This window comes from Myotis myotis, unplaced genomic scaffold, assembly GCF_014108235.1.
Source record: "Myotis myotis isolate mMyoMyo1 unplaced genomic scaffold, mMyoMyo1.p scaffold_m19_p_11, whole genome shotgun sequence".
NCBI lineage: Eukaryota > Metazoa > Chordata > Mammalia > Chiroptera > Vespertilionidae > Myotis > Myotis myotis.
The window spans coordinates 47,604,313-47,620,346 of NW_023416315.1; the positions used below are offsets into that span (position 1 = coordinate 47,604,313).

The following is a 16,034-nucleotide window of genomic DNA, read 5'->3' on the forward strand; positions in this document are numbered from 1 at the left end:
GCAGCTCTCTAGGTGTTTGTAAAAATATCTTTTAAAAGTTTTATTAAGTAAAACTTTATAGTACTTTGAATGAAATGTTTTAATGATTTAACCATACAGATCAAATGAGCACCCTTCTGCAAATGTCAACAGTGTAATTATGTATTATTTCTTTTGTTTATTGTTAGTTTGCTGGGGATTTAAACACAAGTGATCGTATTCAGGCTGGTTAGATTAGTGATTTTAATATGAAACCATTGCTTTTAGAATAATCATGGGCCAGACTGGGAAGAAGTCTGAGAAGGGACCAGTTTGTTGGCGGAAGCGTGTGAAATCAGAGTACATGCGACTGCGACAGCTCAAGAGGTTCAGGCGAGCCGATGAAGTGAAGGTATCCCTTTGTCTTTTTTGAAAATGCATGTATAATTGAAGTTATCTTTAGGGAGAAAAAAGCTAAGTTTTAATTTGAAAAGGTTCATTTTCAGCCCAGGCTATATTTACATTAGATAAATGAAGACTTGGAAGTTCAGGTCCTCGGCCTGTCTTAACATAAAAATTGTACCACACATAGTAGTGATAACGGAAAGATTTTCAGCCTACTTGGAATTTACTATCTTTTTTTTATACCTTTCCATTGCACCTGTAGACTGAGACCCAAATATACAGGGTTTCATGGTTTTATGTTTCTAAAGTCATTGTGTTGTTGTTTTTTAATACAAAGTTAACAAAGGATGGAAATAATTTCCTGTTCCCTCCCATTCATAATAAAATAATAGCTGTGGTCTTTTTGTATTATTTAAATTTGGGGAACCACAGCTTATTGTAAAATCTATGTGCATTAGAGAGAATGTTTCTGATATTTTTGAGAAATCACTAGATTTTAACCCATAATAGAGATACTACAGATGTCCTAACAATGAACATTTTTTTTTCTCCTTTCATTTTTTTAAAGAGTATGTTTAGTTCCAATCGTCAGAAAATTTTGGAAAGAACGGAAATCCTAAACCAAGAATGGAAACAGCGAAGGATACAGCCTGTTCACATCCTGACTTCTGTGAGCTCATTGCGCGGGACCAGGGAGGTTGGTTAACTCACGCGCTGCAGTAATTTCAGTGCATTCTGGTTTTGCTGTTGGAACATTGGTTGGTTATTGAGAGGAAGTCACTGACTTCAGAATGTCTGTCTTTTTATTGCCATTTCTTTTTCATATGTAACTGTTAATGGCTGCCTTAAGTAACACTAATATCTGTAACAGAGCTCTAGTGCTTGACATACTTTCACTGTTATTACAGAGATTTATAGATTTTTATAAAACTATTGATTAAAAAATCTTTTAAATTAAATACTCTTTAATGTCCTTATCAGATCACTATTTAGAGCTAGGCTTTCTGACTCAGTTGTCTTTTTCCCCCCTCATTAATATGAGTTAGCCATGCTGTAAGAAATGTCTCCTTTTCGTTCATATTCATAGACTAAGAAAGTTTTTTTTGCATTTTGTTTAAATCCTAAGGCTCTTTTTAAAAGAATTTTAAATTCAGTGTGAGAACTTGGAATTTCACTTTCTATAGATAGCATTTCTGAATGATGGAGATGTTAATTACTCCAAGAAATCCTATTTTTAAAGGAAGGTAATAAATCTGTGGTAGATTTTATGATTCAGTAACACAGGAAAACAAGTGGCAATAAGATGAAAGAAAATGCGGAAGCTTAAACAGTATAGAACCAATCAGTTGGGTTTTTGTTAAAGCATTTCTGTTTAAGAACCTGTTTTATATAGGAAGATTCATAGAATATGGGATGCTATCTGAACAGACCTCAAGCAGAAAGAGGGAAGAAAGTGATTTGGAATTTAGATTACCCCACGTAGTAGATGATTGTTTACCTGAGCATCTATCTAACAGTGGTTTTCAGTGTGCCACAAGAATTTTTAAGACATGCAATACCTGAACAGTCAGAGGCACTGTCCTATTTTCCCTTAGATTGTCATATAAAAAAATGACAACAGTTAACACAACAATAGCCGTTTGGTGTGAATGAATCAAAAGTATACTGCCCCCCCCCCCCCCCCCCAGATTGGCAAAAATGTATTTCTTGGTGTGACATGGATTTTAGTAATTAGTTCATGTGTGCCGTGAGATGAAAAAGGTTGAAAGTCGCTGATCTAAACAATGGAATTTGTTCTAAAGTATATTTCAATGAGTAGCCATTTTTAACATATTTTAAAATTGATTTTAGAGAGAGGAAGGGAGAAAGAGAGAGAAACATTGATCAGCTGCCTCCTGCATGCCCCCTACTGGGAATCAAGCCTGCAGTCTGGGCATGTTCCCTGACTGGTAATTGAACTGTTAGTGCATGGGATGAGCTTTAACCAACTGAACCATACCAGCCAGGGCAATGAGTAGCCATTTTAAATATAATATTGTGATAATCAAGTACTACTTTGCTATTGTATGAGATCTGTGAATCTGACACACTGGCTTCGAAGACTTGTCAGCACTGTCACAGCAGCCCAGTGTGCTATAGACATGACCTCTGATGGTGTGGTAGTCTCAGTGGTGACACCTGACTTGGGATGGTTCTTAGCCATTTATGCATTTTGTCAGGTGGCTACTCTTTAAAGCTCTGACCTGCAGTTGTCTGAATATGTATGATATGCTACTAACCCTCTCACCATCTGGCACAGGTCAGGGCCTGTACATGTTGGAGGTGATGACTTATTAATATATGAGGGGTAAGAGGGATTTTTTTCTGTGCCAGTCAGACCGTTCATAAGGGATTTCTAAGTAATTCTTGTAAAAGTTTGATCTGGTGACCTTTTGGAAATTTGAGGTGAAGTTTTCCTAATTTTTTTTCTTCCCTGAAAGAATAATAAATCTTATAAATTTGGAGAAATAAAGTAGAAACACATGCAATATTTATTTTTGCCACCCATTACAAATCTCAAAATGCTATCAAAAGCCCAATTAACATTAACAATAAAAGTTATCAGCAATAATGATCTCTGGTACTATACAAGGTACTGTGCACATGTTATTTCATTTAATCTTTATGATGGTTGTATTATACTTTCTTCCCCAGTTGAGGAAACAGCCTTAGAAGAGCTAAGTCAGTTTGCTTGCTCTAATGATCTGATGTGGCCCCAGGAGAGTACACTTTGCTCAGACACATTAAAAAATTGATAAAATCTGGCTGGTGTGGTTCAGTGGTTGAGCATCAACCTGTGAATCAGGAGGTCAGGGTTCGATTCCCAGTCAGTGTACATGCCCAGATTCTGGGCTTGATCCCCAGTAGGGGGGTTTGTAGGAGGCAGCCAATCAATGATGTTTCTCTCATCTGTGCTTCTATCTTTCAATTCTTCTCACTTCTCTCTAAAAATGAATAAAAACATTTTTAAAAATTAGTAAAGTTCATTATGTATAATTTCAGTTGCTCATAATATAATTTTTGGTGTTAAGCTTGCAAATACAATATATTTAAGTGAATATTTACTAATTGAAAATTTCTTTTAAGTTTATCAAATGGAGATAAACAACATTGCATGTAAAGATATTGTGAGTTTATGTGAGAAATTGTGAGAAGAAACTAGCATTTAAAAAAGATTGTTTTCTAAACTTAGTACCCCATGCCCGTTGAGAAATACAGTTTCCACAGAATAGGAAGGGAAAAGGAGGGAAGTAATCCCAGCCTCAGGAATTCAATTTCTGTTGCATGGAACTCTGGCCTGGCCAGGCACTGGTGTTCTAGCTGCTCTTGATAACTGATCTGCTTCAAATGGTGTATCTTTTACTCCCCCCATCCTTACCCACTTTCAAACCATCATCCCTGACTTTTGGAAACTGAAGGTTTATATAGTTTGTGATAAGCTTTTTGGTGTTATCACAATAAATAAAATCTTAAGGGCTGGAAAGAATTTAGTCACCTTACTTTTCAGATGAGAATATAACCATTATCTTTTTTTTTAAGTTTGAGCCTTTCCAGCTACATAATGATTTCTTTTATATGCTATGAAAGTTGGAGTCTGAAGTAGGTTAGAACAAGTTAAAAAAGATTTAGCCTGTTTTGCAGACTTTCTTAGTAGTAGGCTTGGCGGGGTTTTGGACTGCAGGGTTGATCCAAACACCTAGGTCTGTGGCTTTTACCGTTTGAAAGTGCTGTAACATTGATTTAATGAACTGCTCATCTTTATAAAGCTGATCCTTGGTAATCCTGTCTTCAGTTTAAAGTCTTTGTAGCATGATGATGATCCAATGGCAATTGTCAGTTTTTTATGTGTCTTCTACTTTCTTCTCTTTGTACTGGTAGTTACTCTCAGTTTTACTAGTAAAGTGACTGATTTTATCGAGGCTATTGTAGTAAAGAATGTCTGGCAAGTTTACTTTCTGATCTAATGAAGTGACTGCTGTAGATGCTTACTTCAGATCAGGGAACTCTGCAGTTGAATCTAGAGACCCATCCGTAGTATATTGTTTTCTTGATGTGCTTTTAAGATACTTTTTGGTACCTGTTTTTTGGTGTTGAGGTTATAGAACCTTAAGTTGTGTTACCTGTAGAATTTAATATAGGGTATGTGTCTATTTTTGTATTTCTTTTAAAAAATATTTTGACTCCTTGAAGACAGACTATAATAAGTATTTTATACTTATTTCCTTTGTTCTTTGGATGATCTTTTTAAGGGCCTTAAAAATGTCATTATCTACAAGCCAAGGGATGTATGCTTTAGTGCCATAATGTGTGGCTGTGGCTGTTCATTGAATGTCGTTTCCAGGTGACTTTCCTCCTTTGTCTCCTGAAGTCTGTATTATGGTAGTTATATTCTTCAGTGAGTCTGTTTTTCCAGTTTTCATGAAGAAGCTGGCTTAAGAATTACTCTTGTAGTTGTTCTTACTAGGGCATTTCTTTTTGTCCATTTTTTGCTTAAAAAAAAACCACAAGACACTTTCTCCTTCATTGATTCTTTATATCAAGCTTTAATTACCTATACAGATTATGACTGAAAGATGCTTGCTCAAATGATGTCTATCTTCTGGGCTAGTGGTTTGATTGGTTTTGTAATTTTAAAAATTCTGCCAATATGCATTTTTATATATTCTAGGAGAATTCTGTGTCTTGTTTACTAATGAAAAGAGTGAGAATTTTTTATGGATGCTGAAACATAGGGCTTCTTCAAAATGCTTGATATACAAGAAGCATCAGAAAGGCCTCCTAGTCCTCATATTCGTGAAGAATAAAATGTCTTTACTTTTCAATACATACAGGTTTGCTCTTCCTAGTGATATCTGAAATGATTTACAAAATATGTTTTTATTGATTTCAGAGAAGAAGGGAGGGGAGAGAGAGATAGAAACATCAATAATGAGAAAGAATCATTGATTGGCTGCCTCCTGCATGCTCCCCACTGGGAATCTAGTCTGAAAACTAGGCATGTGCCCTGACCAGGAAAGGAACTGTGATCTCCTGGTTCATAGGTTGATGCTCAACCACTGAGCAATACTGGCTGGGCTGAAATTATTTTAGTTCATCACCTATTATTTTTGTAAAAAAAATTTTTTGAGAGACTTCTATCAAAATAGCATAGAAAGTGTAAGTTCTTTCATGTTTGCAATTTGGACTTAATTTTGTTGAAGAAGAAGAAAAATGTGTGTTGTTTTTTTGTTGTTGTTGTTAATCCTCACGCAAGGATATTTTCCTTTTATTTTTTAAGAGAGGATGGAAGGGAGGGATGGTGGGGAGAGAGACAGAAACATCAATGTGAGAGACACAATGATCAGTTGTCTCCTGCATAGCCCCCACCAGGGCCAGGGATCGAACCTGCAACCCAGGTATGTGTCTTTGCCTGGGTATCGAACCTGAAACGCTTTATTTTTTATTTATTTATTTTTTAAAATATGTTTTTATTGATTTTTCACAGAGAGGAAAGGAGAGGGATAGAGAGTTAGAAACATCGATCAGCTGCCTCCTGCATATCTCCTACTGGGGATGTGCCCACAACCAAGCTACATGCCCTTGGCTGGAATCGAACCTGGGACCCTTTAGTCCGCAGGCCTATGCTCTATCCACTGAGCCAAACCGGTTAGGGCGAACCTGAAACACTTTAGTGCTGGTTAGGGCCGATGGCATTATTTATTAACTTGGTAATGCACTATCCTAGGTTAATTGTAAATAAATTTAGTTGCTGTTTACAAAGAAAAAATAATATGTTAGTGTATCCAATGTATAATACTTAAATATAGTCTTACTTAAATACAGTGTTAACTTTCAACACACTAACATGCTTTCTTTCCTTTGTAAATTGCAGGATCATGGGACCAATAGGTCTAGAGCAGTGATTCTCAACCTTGGCTGCACATTAAAATCACCTGGGAATCTTTTTAAAATCCTGATTTCTGGGCCTCATCCTCCGGAAATTCTGTTTCTTTGTTACTAATGTTGTGGCCCCACCCCATAACAAAGAAACAGAATTTCCAGAGGATGAGGCCCAGAAATCAGGATTTTAAAAAGATTCCCAGGTGATTCTAATGTGCAGCCAAGGTTGAGAACCACTGGTCTAGAGTCTCCTGAGTCCTTTCAGCAGATATGGGAAGGAGCGAGGTCACTTTTCTTATGTCTTAGAAATAAACGGATGGCTCTCCCAAGTGTCTGCTTTGACTTTCAGTCTGAACATAGCTGTCCTTTCCTGGTTTCTGAAGGAACTGATTTCTAGGTTGCTTTCTGTTACTGTTTGCTTCTCTTAACCACTTGTTGGTATTTACTTGGAGAATTTTCTTGTTAACTCTGCTGATCCTTCCATGTAGCTTTTAGAATCATGCAGCCTTCCCTTACTTTCTGGCTTTCTTGTGGCTGAAATAGATGGAGCATTCTTAAATGACCATAAAGGAGGTGTTCCTTTTCTTTTGAAAGGAAACTAATCTATTAAAAGCATTTTATGCTTTCCAAAGGGTGTTTTAACAAAAAAGGAAGGTCACTGATAATGTTTGAGTTTATATTTTAAATTTAAGATTAGATATCTTAAGTTTAAAGAGTGGACTCTTAAAAGTGTCTAGTTTATTTTGGGCAACTAATACACAAGCATAAATGCACTTAATTTGTTGTTTTTCTCCTAGAATCTGTATATATAATTTGTGATTAAAAATTACTGGTAAATTGACTGTTACAAAGATTGTCTTTTTCCAAAACGAAATTTTGTTAGGTATTTAAAAAAAATTATATTTTTATTGATTTTAGAGAGGAAGGGAGAGGGAGAGAGAGATGGAAACATCAATGATGAGAGAATCATTGATCAGCTGCCTCCTGCACACCCCTCACTGGGGATCGAGCCCACAACCCAGGCATGTGCCCTTGACCGGAATCGAACCAGGGACCCTTCAGTCCGTAGGCTGATGCTCTATCCACTGACCCAAACTGGTTAGGGCTTGTCAGGTATTTTAAAGGCAAACAGAGCAAGCCAAAACCAAAAGAAATGCTTGTTTAGTCTGTAGTGTTAAAAAATACTTATTGCTCTGAAGAAATAAGAAACTTTTATTAGACCTAGAAATCTGTCACAATTTAGCTTGGTAATGTAGTAAATTCACTGCTTAGAATTGTTTTCTCTTACTAGATTTTATAAAAGAGTATCACTTGTACCATTTTGGGAGATTTGGCAGATTTCATGAACTACCTTGGTAACTGATGTGGCAGTTTTATACCAGCTAATGTGACTATCTGTTGGGTCAATTAAATTCTTGTTTTTCATCTTTCCAATTAAAAGGTCATTGCAAAATGATAATTGTAAAAATTCAGATAACACAGAAATACGTCAAATAAGGCAAAGTCCCTGTAGTCCAATCCCTGTGACTTAGGTTCTTTGAGAGTTCTTCTGTATCTGATAACATGTTAGTAATAATGATAATACATATTTTATTTTGAGAAGTTACTCCCAGATAAAATGTGCCTGTCATTTGGGGCCATCACTTTACAGCCCCTGTCCAGTCTTCAGTCTCTTTAAGATGCCTAGTGTTGGATACTGTGGATAAACCATAATTAATTGCCCTATTCTTAATTGATGGGCATTTAGTTTTTATATTTTATTTTTGTAGTGTTTCAGTAAATATCTTTCATATGCATTTTTAGATCTTTTGATTAATTTTGTAGGAAAAGTTCCTAGAAATAGAATAAGGAGGTCAAGAGAATATGCATATTTAAAATTTTAATAGAGATTACCAAATTGCCCTCCAAAGGTTTCACCTTTACATTCTTACCAGCCATTTATGGAACTGTTTATGTTCCCAACATCATATGTTATCATCTTTTAAATATTTGTCAGTGTGATAGCTAAAAAGTTATTACAATTTGTTTCTTTGCCTTAATTTGATTCTTTAGTGTGGTTGAGTGTCTGTTGTTTATGGTTCTTTTATGAATTGGCCTATTATGGTCTTGGATCTTTTGAAATTAGGTTGGATTTTTTTGGTTAAGATTTTAAGGACTTCTTGTATATTATAAATACGTAATAGTGTTTAATCATCTGTTTTGTAGGCCCTCCCCTCCCCATGTTTTGATGTTATCTCTAGTGGTATAATTTGGTTATGCAGAAGTTTTAAATGTTTATGTAGTTAAATTAGAATTTCTTCTTTTGATTTCTTTCTTAAAGGCTTAGAAAGTCTTTTTCCACTTCAAAATTATAAATTATCTGTCTATATTTTTACTTTTGTTTTCATTTTTATATTTTATTATCATTTAAACCATCAGGAATTTCCTTTGGCATAGTGAGTGGGGATTTGACTTAAAATTTTTTTCTATTTAGCTTTATAGTTGTTTCAACACTAATGAATAACCAGTGAATGATTATAAAGCAGTTATAAATCTGTTTTACAAATTGCATCCTGATTGGTGGTCACCTGAGCAGGTGTACCACTTGAGTAAGGACTGGTGCTTTTTCCCATAGGATTCCGGCTGGCTGACAATCTTGCTTCTCTTTAACTGGGGCCTCTACTGCTCTATAGTGTTCAACCCCATGCTCACTCATGGAAGCAAGACTTCACAGGGATTGTGTTTCCACAGCTTATGAAAACCAAGGACTTATATAATACTCTTTGTACTGTTTCTTAGTTTTTGTGGGTTTCTTGTTTGTTTGTTTTTCCATGAAGGAAATGGTCTTATTTTCCACTCACAGGACTGTTATTGGGTTAGGTACTTGAGTTTGCATGAAATGGATAAACATGGCTCTGTTACTTGCTTCATGTTTTTTGTTGAGTTTTTTTGTAGTTTTATCAACTTATGTCCTGTGACTGTTGTTCTGTTTCTGATCTCCAGTATTTTAACAAAACTGCAGATTATGAGGAGGTGATATACCCCAATAGCCCCCTTCAGACCCAGATTCCTTTGGGTTTAACAGTTACTATATTCACTAGGTGTATATATTTATGATCTCTTTCATTGAGGATCAGGTATCTGAAGTTAGGATGCAGAAAAGAGCTTTAAGTGTCTAAACTTCCTGAGTTTGTATTCCAAATGTTATGTGTTCTATGTTAAATGCTACATATGGCTGCCCCTCTCACCCCCCAGAAGTGTAAGAACTGACACTTATAGGACATCTATCATGCTTATGTGACCTCGGGGCAAGAGTCTTAATGCTGCAGGGTAGAGGTTGTCTCCCCAGCCAGATGGCTCTGCAACATAAATATTTAATAACAAAATAGAAATAATTTACACGCTGGAGTGAACCACTCCTTAATTCCTTAGCTCCAACAGCTTTTAATTAGTTGTTTGTATTAAATGCATCCGTGTTGATCAGGATTTTTTCTTTGAATTTTTATTTCTGACACTCTCCTGCTGGAGCCAGTCATCTCCATGATTCATCTTCTCCTAATCACCCCCCTAACCTGGTTATGAATCACTTACTATCGAGCCTCTCTTAACTTTATCCGAACTTGATATTTACCTCATGATAGCTTTTCCTTCAGCACTTCTTTCACGTAAAGCAGTCTGAAATTAAGTTCCATACACTAGCATTTCATTACAAGGGCTGGCGAATTTAAAATGTGGGTGTGTTATCTTCATTCTGATCGTGAAGAAAATGGGTAGTTTCAGAAATCATGCTCAGCTTTTCTCTAGAGTTGGATGGCAGCTGATGCTTCCTCCTGACCTGTTCTTTCCTGCACCTTAGATGTGAGGTGATTCCTTATTGTTTTACTTGGAAAAGCTAAAAAATATTAGACAATATCAACAGTTTATTGTATATCTGGTGTGAATCAAATGGACCAACCAGTATCCAAGAATATTTTTAACTTGGCTAACTGACTGTATTTCTTCCCCTACTACACGGAAGTCGAACTTAACCCTTCTGATGTTAAAGATTGTTCAGAGACTGGATGGCTATGGCCATTGTGCTTTAGGATGTTTCACTGTAAGATGGGGAGTTATCTACCTCATAGGGTAGTGGTGAGTTTTAAAGAAGTTAACTTTGGTAAAGTCTCTAGCACAGTGCTTGGCACATAGTAGGGTGTGTTAATTTCTTTCCCTTCCCTGCAGGCCATTCACCTGCTCTTCCCTCTACGATTTTCCATAACACAGTTTTTACTTGGAACCAGCCTTCTGCCAAGAGTCTCAGTTTGGTTGTGTACTCCTACAACTCCTATTTTTGGCTTGACTTCCCTCTCCAGCTCCCAGTGGTCCAGCCACACAGTCGCCTATTGTACCAGCTGGTTGATGTAAGTCTATCCATCCTCAGAGGAACCTGGTTACTTACCAGTAAGCTGTGTTTCTCTGAAAATGTAGCATCCTTGATAATTAATGTATTTTCTTCTTTATCATTGATGATGAATCATTTTTGATAACTTCCTTGTGTGATTCTCAAGTTGGAACTAGAATTAGAGAGTTCAATTTGTTGACATAGGTGGTCTCCTAGTGAGCTCCTGAGTCTAGGACACATGACTCTTGATCAGGTAAAATGCTGTGGCGATTCATGAGTTCAAAATCCTTTTGACAACTCTGAGTGATAGGAGGCTTAAGTATATAGCTGTCAAGGATGATACATTTTCAAAGAAAAATAGTTACTGATAAGTAAGTGGGATTTTTGAGTAATTTTCCTATAAGTCAATAAATAAGAATTCCCAAACTTGTTTTTTTTTACTAACAAATGCTTTTGCATTTGAATATTATTTCATAAATGAAAGGAATATGGATATTAGTTAAGGTTGATAGTTAAAGAATGGGATAGGTTTCTGGAGCTACTACGTAGATAATGAGGTGGTATAGACCTTTAGTTTTCTAAACAGATAGTCTCTTATCTTTAAAGAGAAACTTGAAATTGAAATCTCCATTAGGAAGAATCAGCAAGTGCATTCCAGAAACATTTTTTGAGTGCTTACTCTTTTTTGAGACACTGTGCTGAGTATTGTTGTGAGACAGAGGGGTAAAGCCACACTCTGCCTCCCCTGCTCTGCCCTCAGAGAGCTCGGCGACTCTCTTACGATTTGTATTGAGATGATGGCTCATGGGAGTATGACAGGTGTGGGTGGAGGTAGTACTGAGTACTTACCCTTTGCTGTCTTATTTCTGTGCTTTTGTCAGTTCTTTCTGTTCATGGGAAAACTTAGCCGACCTCGTTTAGTAGGCCCAGAGCATTTTCAACATGGCCAGAGCAAATAGATCAAGCAGAGCCAACGAACGTCACTCCCACTTAGTAGTTGAATAGAATATTCGGCTGTCTAACCTTAAGTGTGACCTTGGATTTAGATGTGAAAGCCGGCAAATAAGTCAGAGTTGGAGAGGCAACCACTCCCCCTTAACACCTCCTCCCCCCTCCCCCCCCATTCGCCAGGCTTTACAGGGTGCTAATCTTCAGAATTACCTCTGCCAAGTGTAGAATAAAAATAAAAAACTGTAATTGTTTTGCAAGCAATAAAGATTATTCTGTACTTAAATTCATTGGACAGTGTATAATACTTGCCCCAAAGTTACTGGCTTAGGCAGTCCTACTTAGGAAGGAAGGGAGACTTGGTAGTGATAGGAATAAGAGGAGGGTGCTGGGGAGGAGAGGCAGTGTAGCACCCACTGCACGCTGTAACAGTGATGAAGCTCTTGGGTGCTGGAATCTTTCATCCTAGTTTGGTAATTTACTGACTTTCTGACTAAGCCAGTTATTTAACGTCTCTGAACCTCAGTGTCCTCATTTGTGAAGTTGTGAAGGTAAAGGCCGAGATGAAAGTGGTTAAGATAATGTCTATAAAGCACTTAGCACAGTGCCTGCAACATAGTACGTGCTCAATAAATGTTGACTATTGTTATTATTAGATTACTGGATGGATGGATGAAGAATTGTATCAGAGGCTAAAGAGTGGAACAGGAAAGAATTGTGGGTTTTGGAGTACTAGTAAACTGTTCACACCTTATTTATTTGAGCTATGAGCTTTCTAGTATTATTATCTTTATCTTTGCCCTTTTGGAAAGCAAATTCATGGATTAATCACTGTCACAGTTCTTCCTGGGGCCTTTCAGTCCGAGGCTGACACTCTGTCCACTAAGGCATGCTCTATTTTCCATTGATTATCGATTATGAATGTGTGTCCAGAGTGTTTTTGAGAAGGCTCTGGAGACCTGATAATTGGGTAAAGAAAGGTACTCTAAGAAGAGTTAGATTTCTTAGGATGGAAAGTGCTGTGGTTGGGCACAGATTATTATCACATTTCATAGAATTAAAGATGCAAACTTTTTAACATTTTAACATCTGAAATCATGCACTTTAGAAATGCTGTGATAAGAAAGCATTATGTTATAGTTTAACTGGGGCATTATTTTCTTAGTGATACAGAAGATACTAAAATGGATGTCATCATGGATTGGATGAAATACCAATTTCTGGGAATATAGGCACTTAACTGTTATAGATATTTGGTATCATGGCAATATGTGCAGGGGCTCCAGAGTCAGACTTTCTGGGTTTAAATTCTGGCCCTATCTGTGTGACTTTGAGCCAGTTATTATTTATCCTTTCTTTACCTTCCTTTTCTCACCTGTAAAATGAAGATTAAGGACAATCCCCATCTTACAATATTGTAATGAGGACTAAATATGATCAGACGTGTGTAATATAGCGCCTAGCACAAAGTTAATAACATAGCTATTATTATTAATAGTTTAGAGACTATACTTTGCAGAGTTGATATGAATCCATTTAGTTGTGATTGAAATGCAGATCTAGTACCCTTTAATGTTTGTGTATCAACTGATAATTCAAATGACACCTGGGCTTTTAAAAAGGGAAGATAAAGATAAGCGGTTAACAAGTTTCCATATTCTTATTAAGATTTCAGTGGCATATTTGGTATCTATATTATTATTCCATGTGGTTGAGGTGTGGAAGAAATTTTGAGCAGTTAGTAGAAAGCTAATATAAATACAATTTTTGATCGGTAAGTATGGGAAGGGGTGGAGGGCTTTAAAAATTTGTAAAAGGCGAAGCTTTTTCCCCCTCCACCCTAAGTAAAAGAGAAGGAGATAATCCTTCTTGGTTTTTATGAACTTTACTGTCTTAAGTAAAGACAATAACTTAAAAATTTTAAAATTTCCTTTTAAAATTATGTAAAATGGTAGCATCCCTTTATAATGTGATTGCTACAGCTGCAGATTGTCTTATTCTCATGAGTCATTTTATTTTTTCTGTTCTAGTGTTCGGTGACCAGTGACTTGGATTTTCCAACACAAGTCATCCCATTAAAGACTCTGAATGCAGTTGCCTCAGTACCCATAATGTACTCTTGGTCTCCTCTACAGCAGAATTTCATGGTATGTAAATAAATGTATCTTCTGCTAATTTATAATCACTATTTTAAATAAATAGCATAGATGATTTTCTCATCAAGGTGAGTCAAGATAATATGAGTAAAAATGCTGTGAAAATGGCAGCACTCAGAGTGATGTTTTTTAACTGATACTTTGCAATGTTGCTCTTTTCCTGCTCCTTTCTAGTTAAAATATTCTTCAGAGGAAAAGTGTTAAGCAAAAACAATACCTGGGATTCAAAGATGAAGTCTATAGTTCTTAGCTTGAAGAGGTTAGTCTGACTATGAGGTTTTGTTAATTGAGAACTTATTTAAAACAATTTTAGGCAGCATGTTATTAAATGATAATGTACACTATGGAATATTCTCACAGCTTATAAAAACACAATCACGTTTCCACAGATAACATTGGCCCAGTAGCATTTGTATTGAAATGCTAGCACAGTCAAACTTCAGTTCCCGAATGTCTCCCATCTCAAACAATTCAGTTCTCGACCAAGTTGTTCACCGAAAAATGTCTTGGTTTTGTTGGTTCTCTACCTGACAAGCTTTTCATGCTGATACATCAGCATGACAAAAAGCATCTCTCAGGCCACAAAGCCTCGCATTGTTAACATCTCAGGAAATTGTGCTGTGAATATTTTTTGTTTATGTGTGTTATTTCTTTTGTTGCTGGTGAAATGTACTATTAACACAATTTTAAAACATAAGGAGCCTGGCCCGTGGCGCTTCGTGGTTGAGTGTCAACCCATTACCAGGAGGTCACTGGTTCAATTCCTGATCAGGGCACATGCATGGGTGTGGGCTTAATCCCAGGTAGGGAGTGTGCAGGAGGCAAATGGTTGATGTTTGTCTCTCATTGATGCTTCTATCTTTCTCTCTCTCAAAATTAATAAACACACACACACACACACACACACACATGTGTTTAGAATGTTTATTTTTTAATCTTTATTGTTGAGATTATTATAGATGTTCCTCTTCCCCTCCCCTCCAAAGTCCCCTCCACCCAGTTCCCACCCCACCCCTATGGTCTGTGTCCACAGGTATTGCATATGAGATCCTTGGTTAATCTCTTCCCACCAGCCCCCTCTCGTCCCTCCCATCCCCCCAAATTCGTCAGCCTGTTCCATGTTTCCATGCATCATTCTATTTTATTCATCAGTGTATTCTGTTTATCAGATTTCTTATATGTTTATTTTGATTTTTAGATTCAATTATTGATAGACATGTATTTATTGCCATTTTATTGTTCATATTTTTGTTGTTGTTCTTCCTTTTCTTGAAGAATACCCTTCAACATTTCATGGTGCTGATGAACTCCTTTAGCTTTTTCTTATCTGTGAAGCTCTTTTTTTTTTTTAATATATATTTTATTGATTTTTTACAGAGAGGAAGGGAGAGAGACAGAGAGCCAGAAACATCGATGAGAGAGAAACATCGATTAGCCGCCTCCTGCACATCTCCCACTGGGGATATGCCCGCAACCCAGGCACATGCCCTTGACCGGAATCGAACCCGGGACCTCTCAGTCCGCAGGCCGACGCTCTATCCACTGAGCCAAACCGGTTTCGGCTCTGTGAAGCTCTTTATCTGACCTTCAATTCTAAATGATAGCTTTGCTGGGTAGAGTAATCTTGGTTGTAAGTCCTTGCTATTCATCACTTTGAGTATTTCTTACCACTCCCTTCTGGCCTGCAAAGTTTCTGTTGAGAAATCAGCTGACAGTCATATGGGCTTTCCCTTGTAGGTAACTGCTTTTCTCTTGCTGCTTTTAAGATTCTCTCTTTGTCTTTAACCCTTGGCATTTTAACTATGATGTATCTTGGTGTGGTCCTTTTTGGGTTCCTCTTGTTTAGTACTCTCTGTGTTTCCTGGACTTGTAAGTCTATTTCTTTCACCAGGTAGGGGAAGTTTTCTGTCATTATTTCTTCAAATAGGTTTTCAATATCTTGCTTTTTCTCTTCTCCTTCTGACATCCCTCCCATAATGCAAATGTTAGTATGCTTGAAGTTGTCCCAGAGGTTCCTTACACTACTATCTTCATATTTTTGGATTCTTTTTGCCTTTTTTTTTTTTTTTTAAATATATTTTTATTGATTTCAGAGAGGAAGGGAGGAGAGAGAGATAGAAACATCAATGATGAGAGAGAATCATTGATCGGAGGCCAGGCCCACAACCCAGGCATGTACCTTTGGCCGGAATCAAACCTGGGACCCTTCAGTCCACAGGCCGACACTCTATCTTTCCACTGTGCCAAACCGGCCAGGGTGCTTTTTGCTTCTCTGATTGGTCTTTTTT

At 36.9% G+C, this 16,034-nt stretch overlaps 1 protein-coding gene across 16 annotated transcripts in view; it reads left to right on the forward strand.

The window, feature by feature from the left end:
- EZH2 (enhancer of zeste 2 polycomb repressive complex 2 subunit) overlaps positions 1 to 16,034 on the forward strand; it is a 60,071-nt gene that overhangs the window by 20,726 nt on the left and 23,311 nt on the right. For 9 of the 16 annotated variants that reach the window (XM_036328410.1, XM_036328411.1, XM_036328412.1 and 6 more), the window contains exons 2-4: positions 247 to 370; positions 932 to 1,060; positions 13,621 to 13,737. In XM_036328410.1, the coding sequence (XP_036184303.1) occupies positions 254 to 370; positions 932 to 1,060; positions 13,621 to 13,737 (363 nt within the window). In that variant the 5' untranslated portion in view covers positions 247 to 253. Of the gene's footprint in view, positions 1 to 246; positions 371 to 931; positions 1,061 to 10,482; positions 10,662 to 13,620; positions 13,738 to 16,034 lie in introns of those variants that run through there. The other 7 variants (XM_036328413.1, XM_036328414.1, XM_036328423.1 and 4 more) reach the window with 5 other exon arrangements.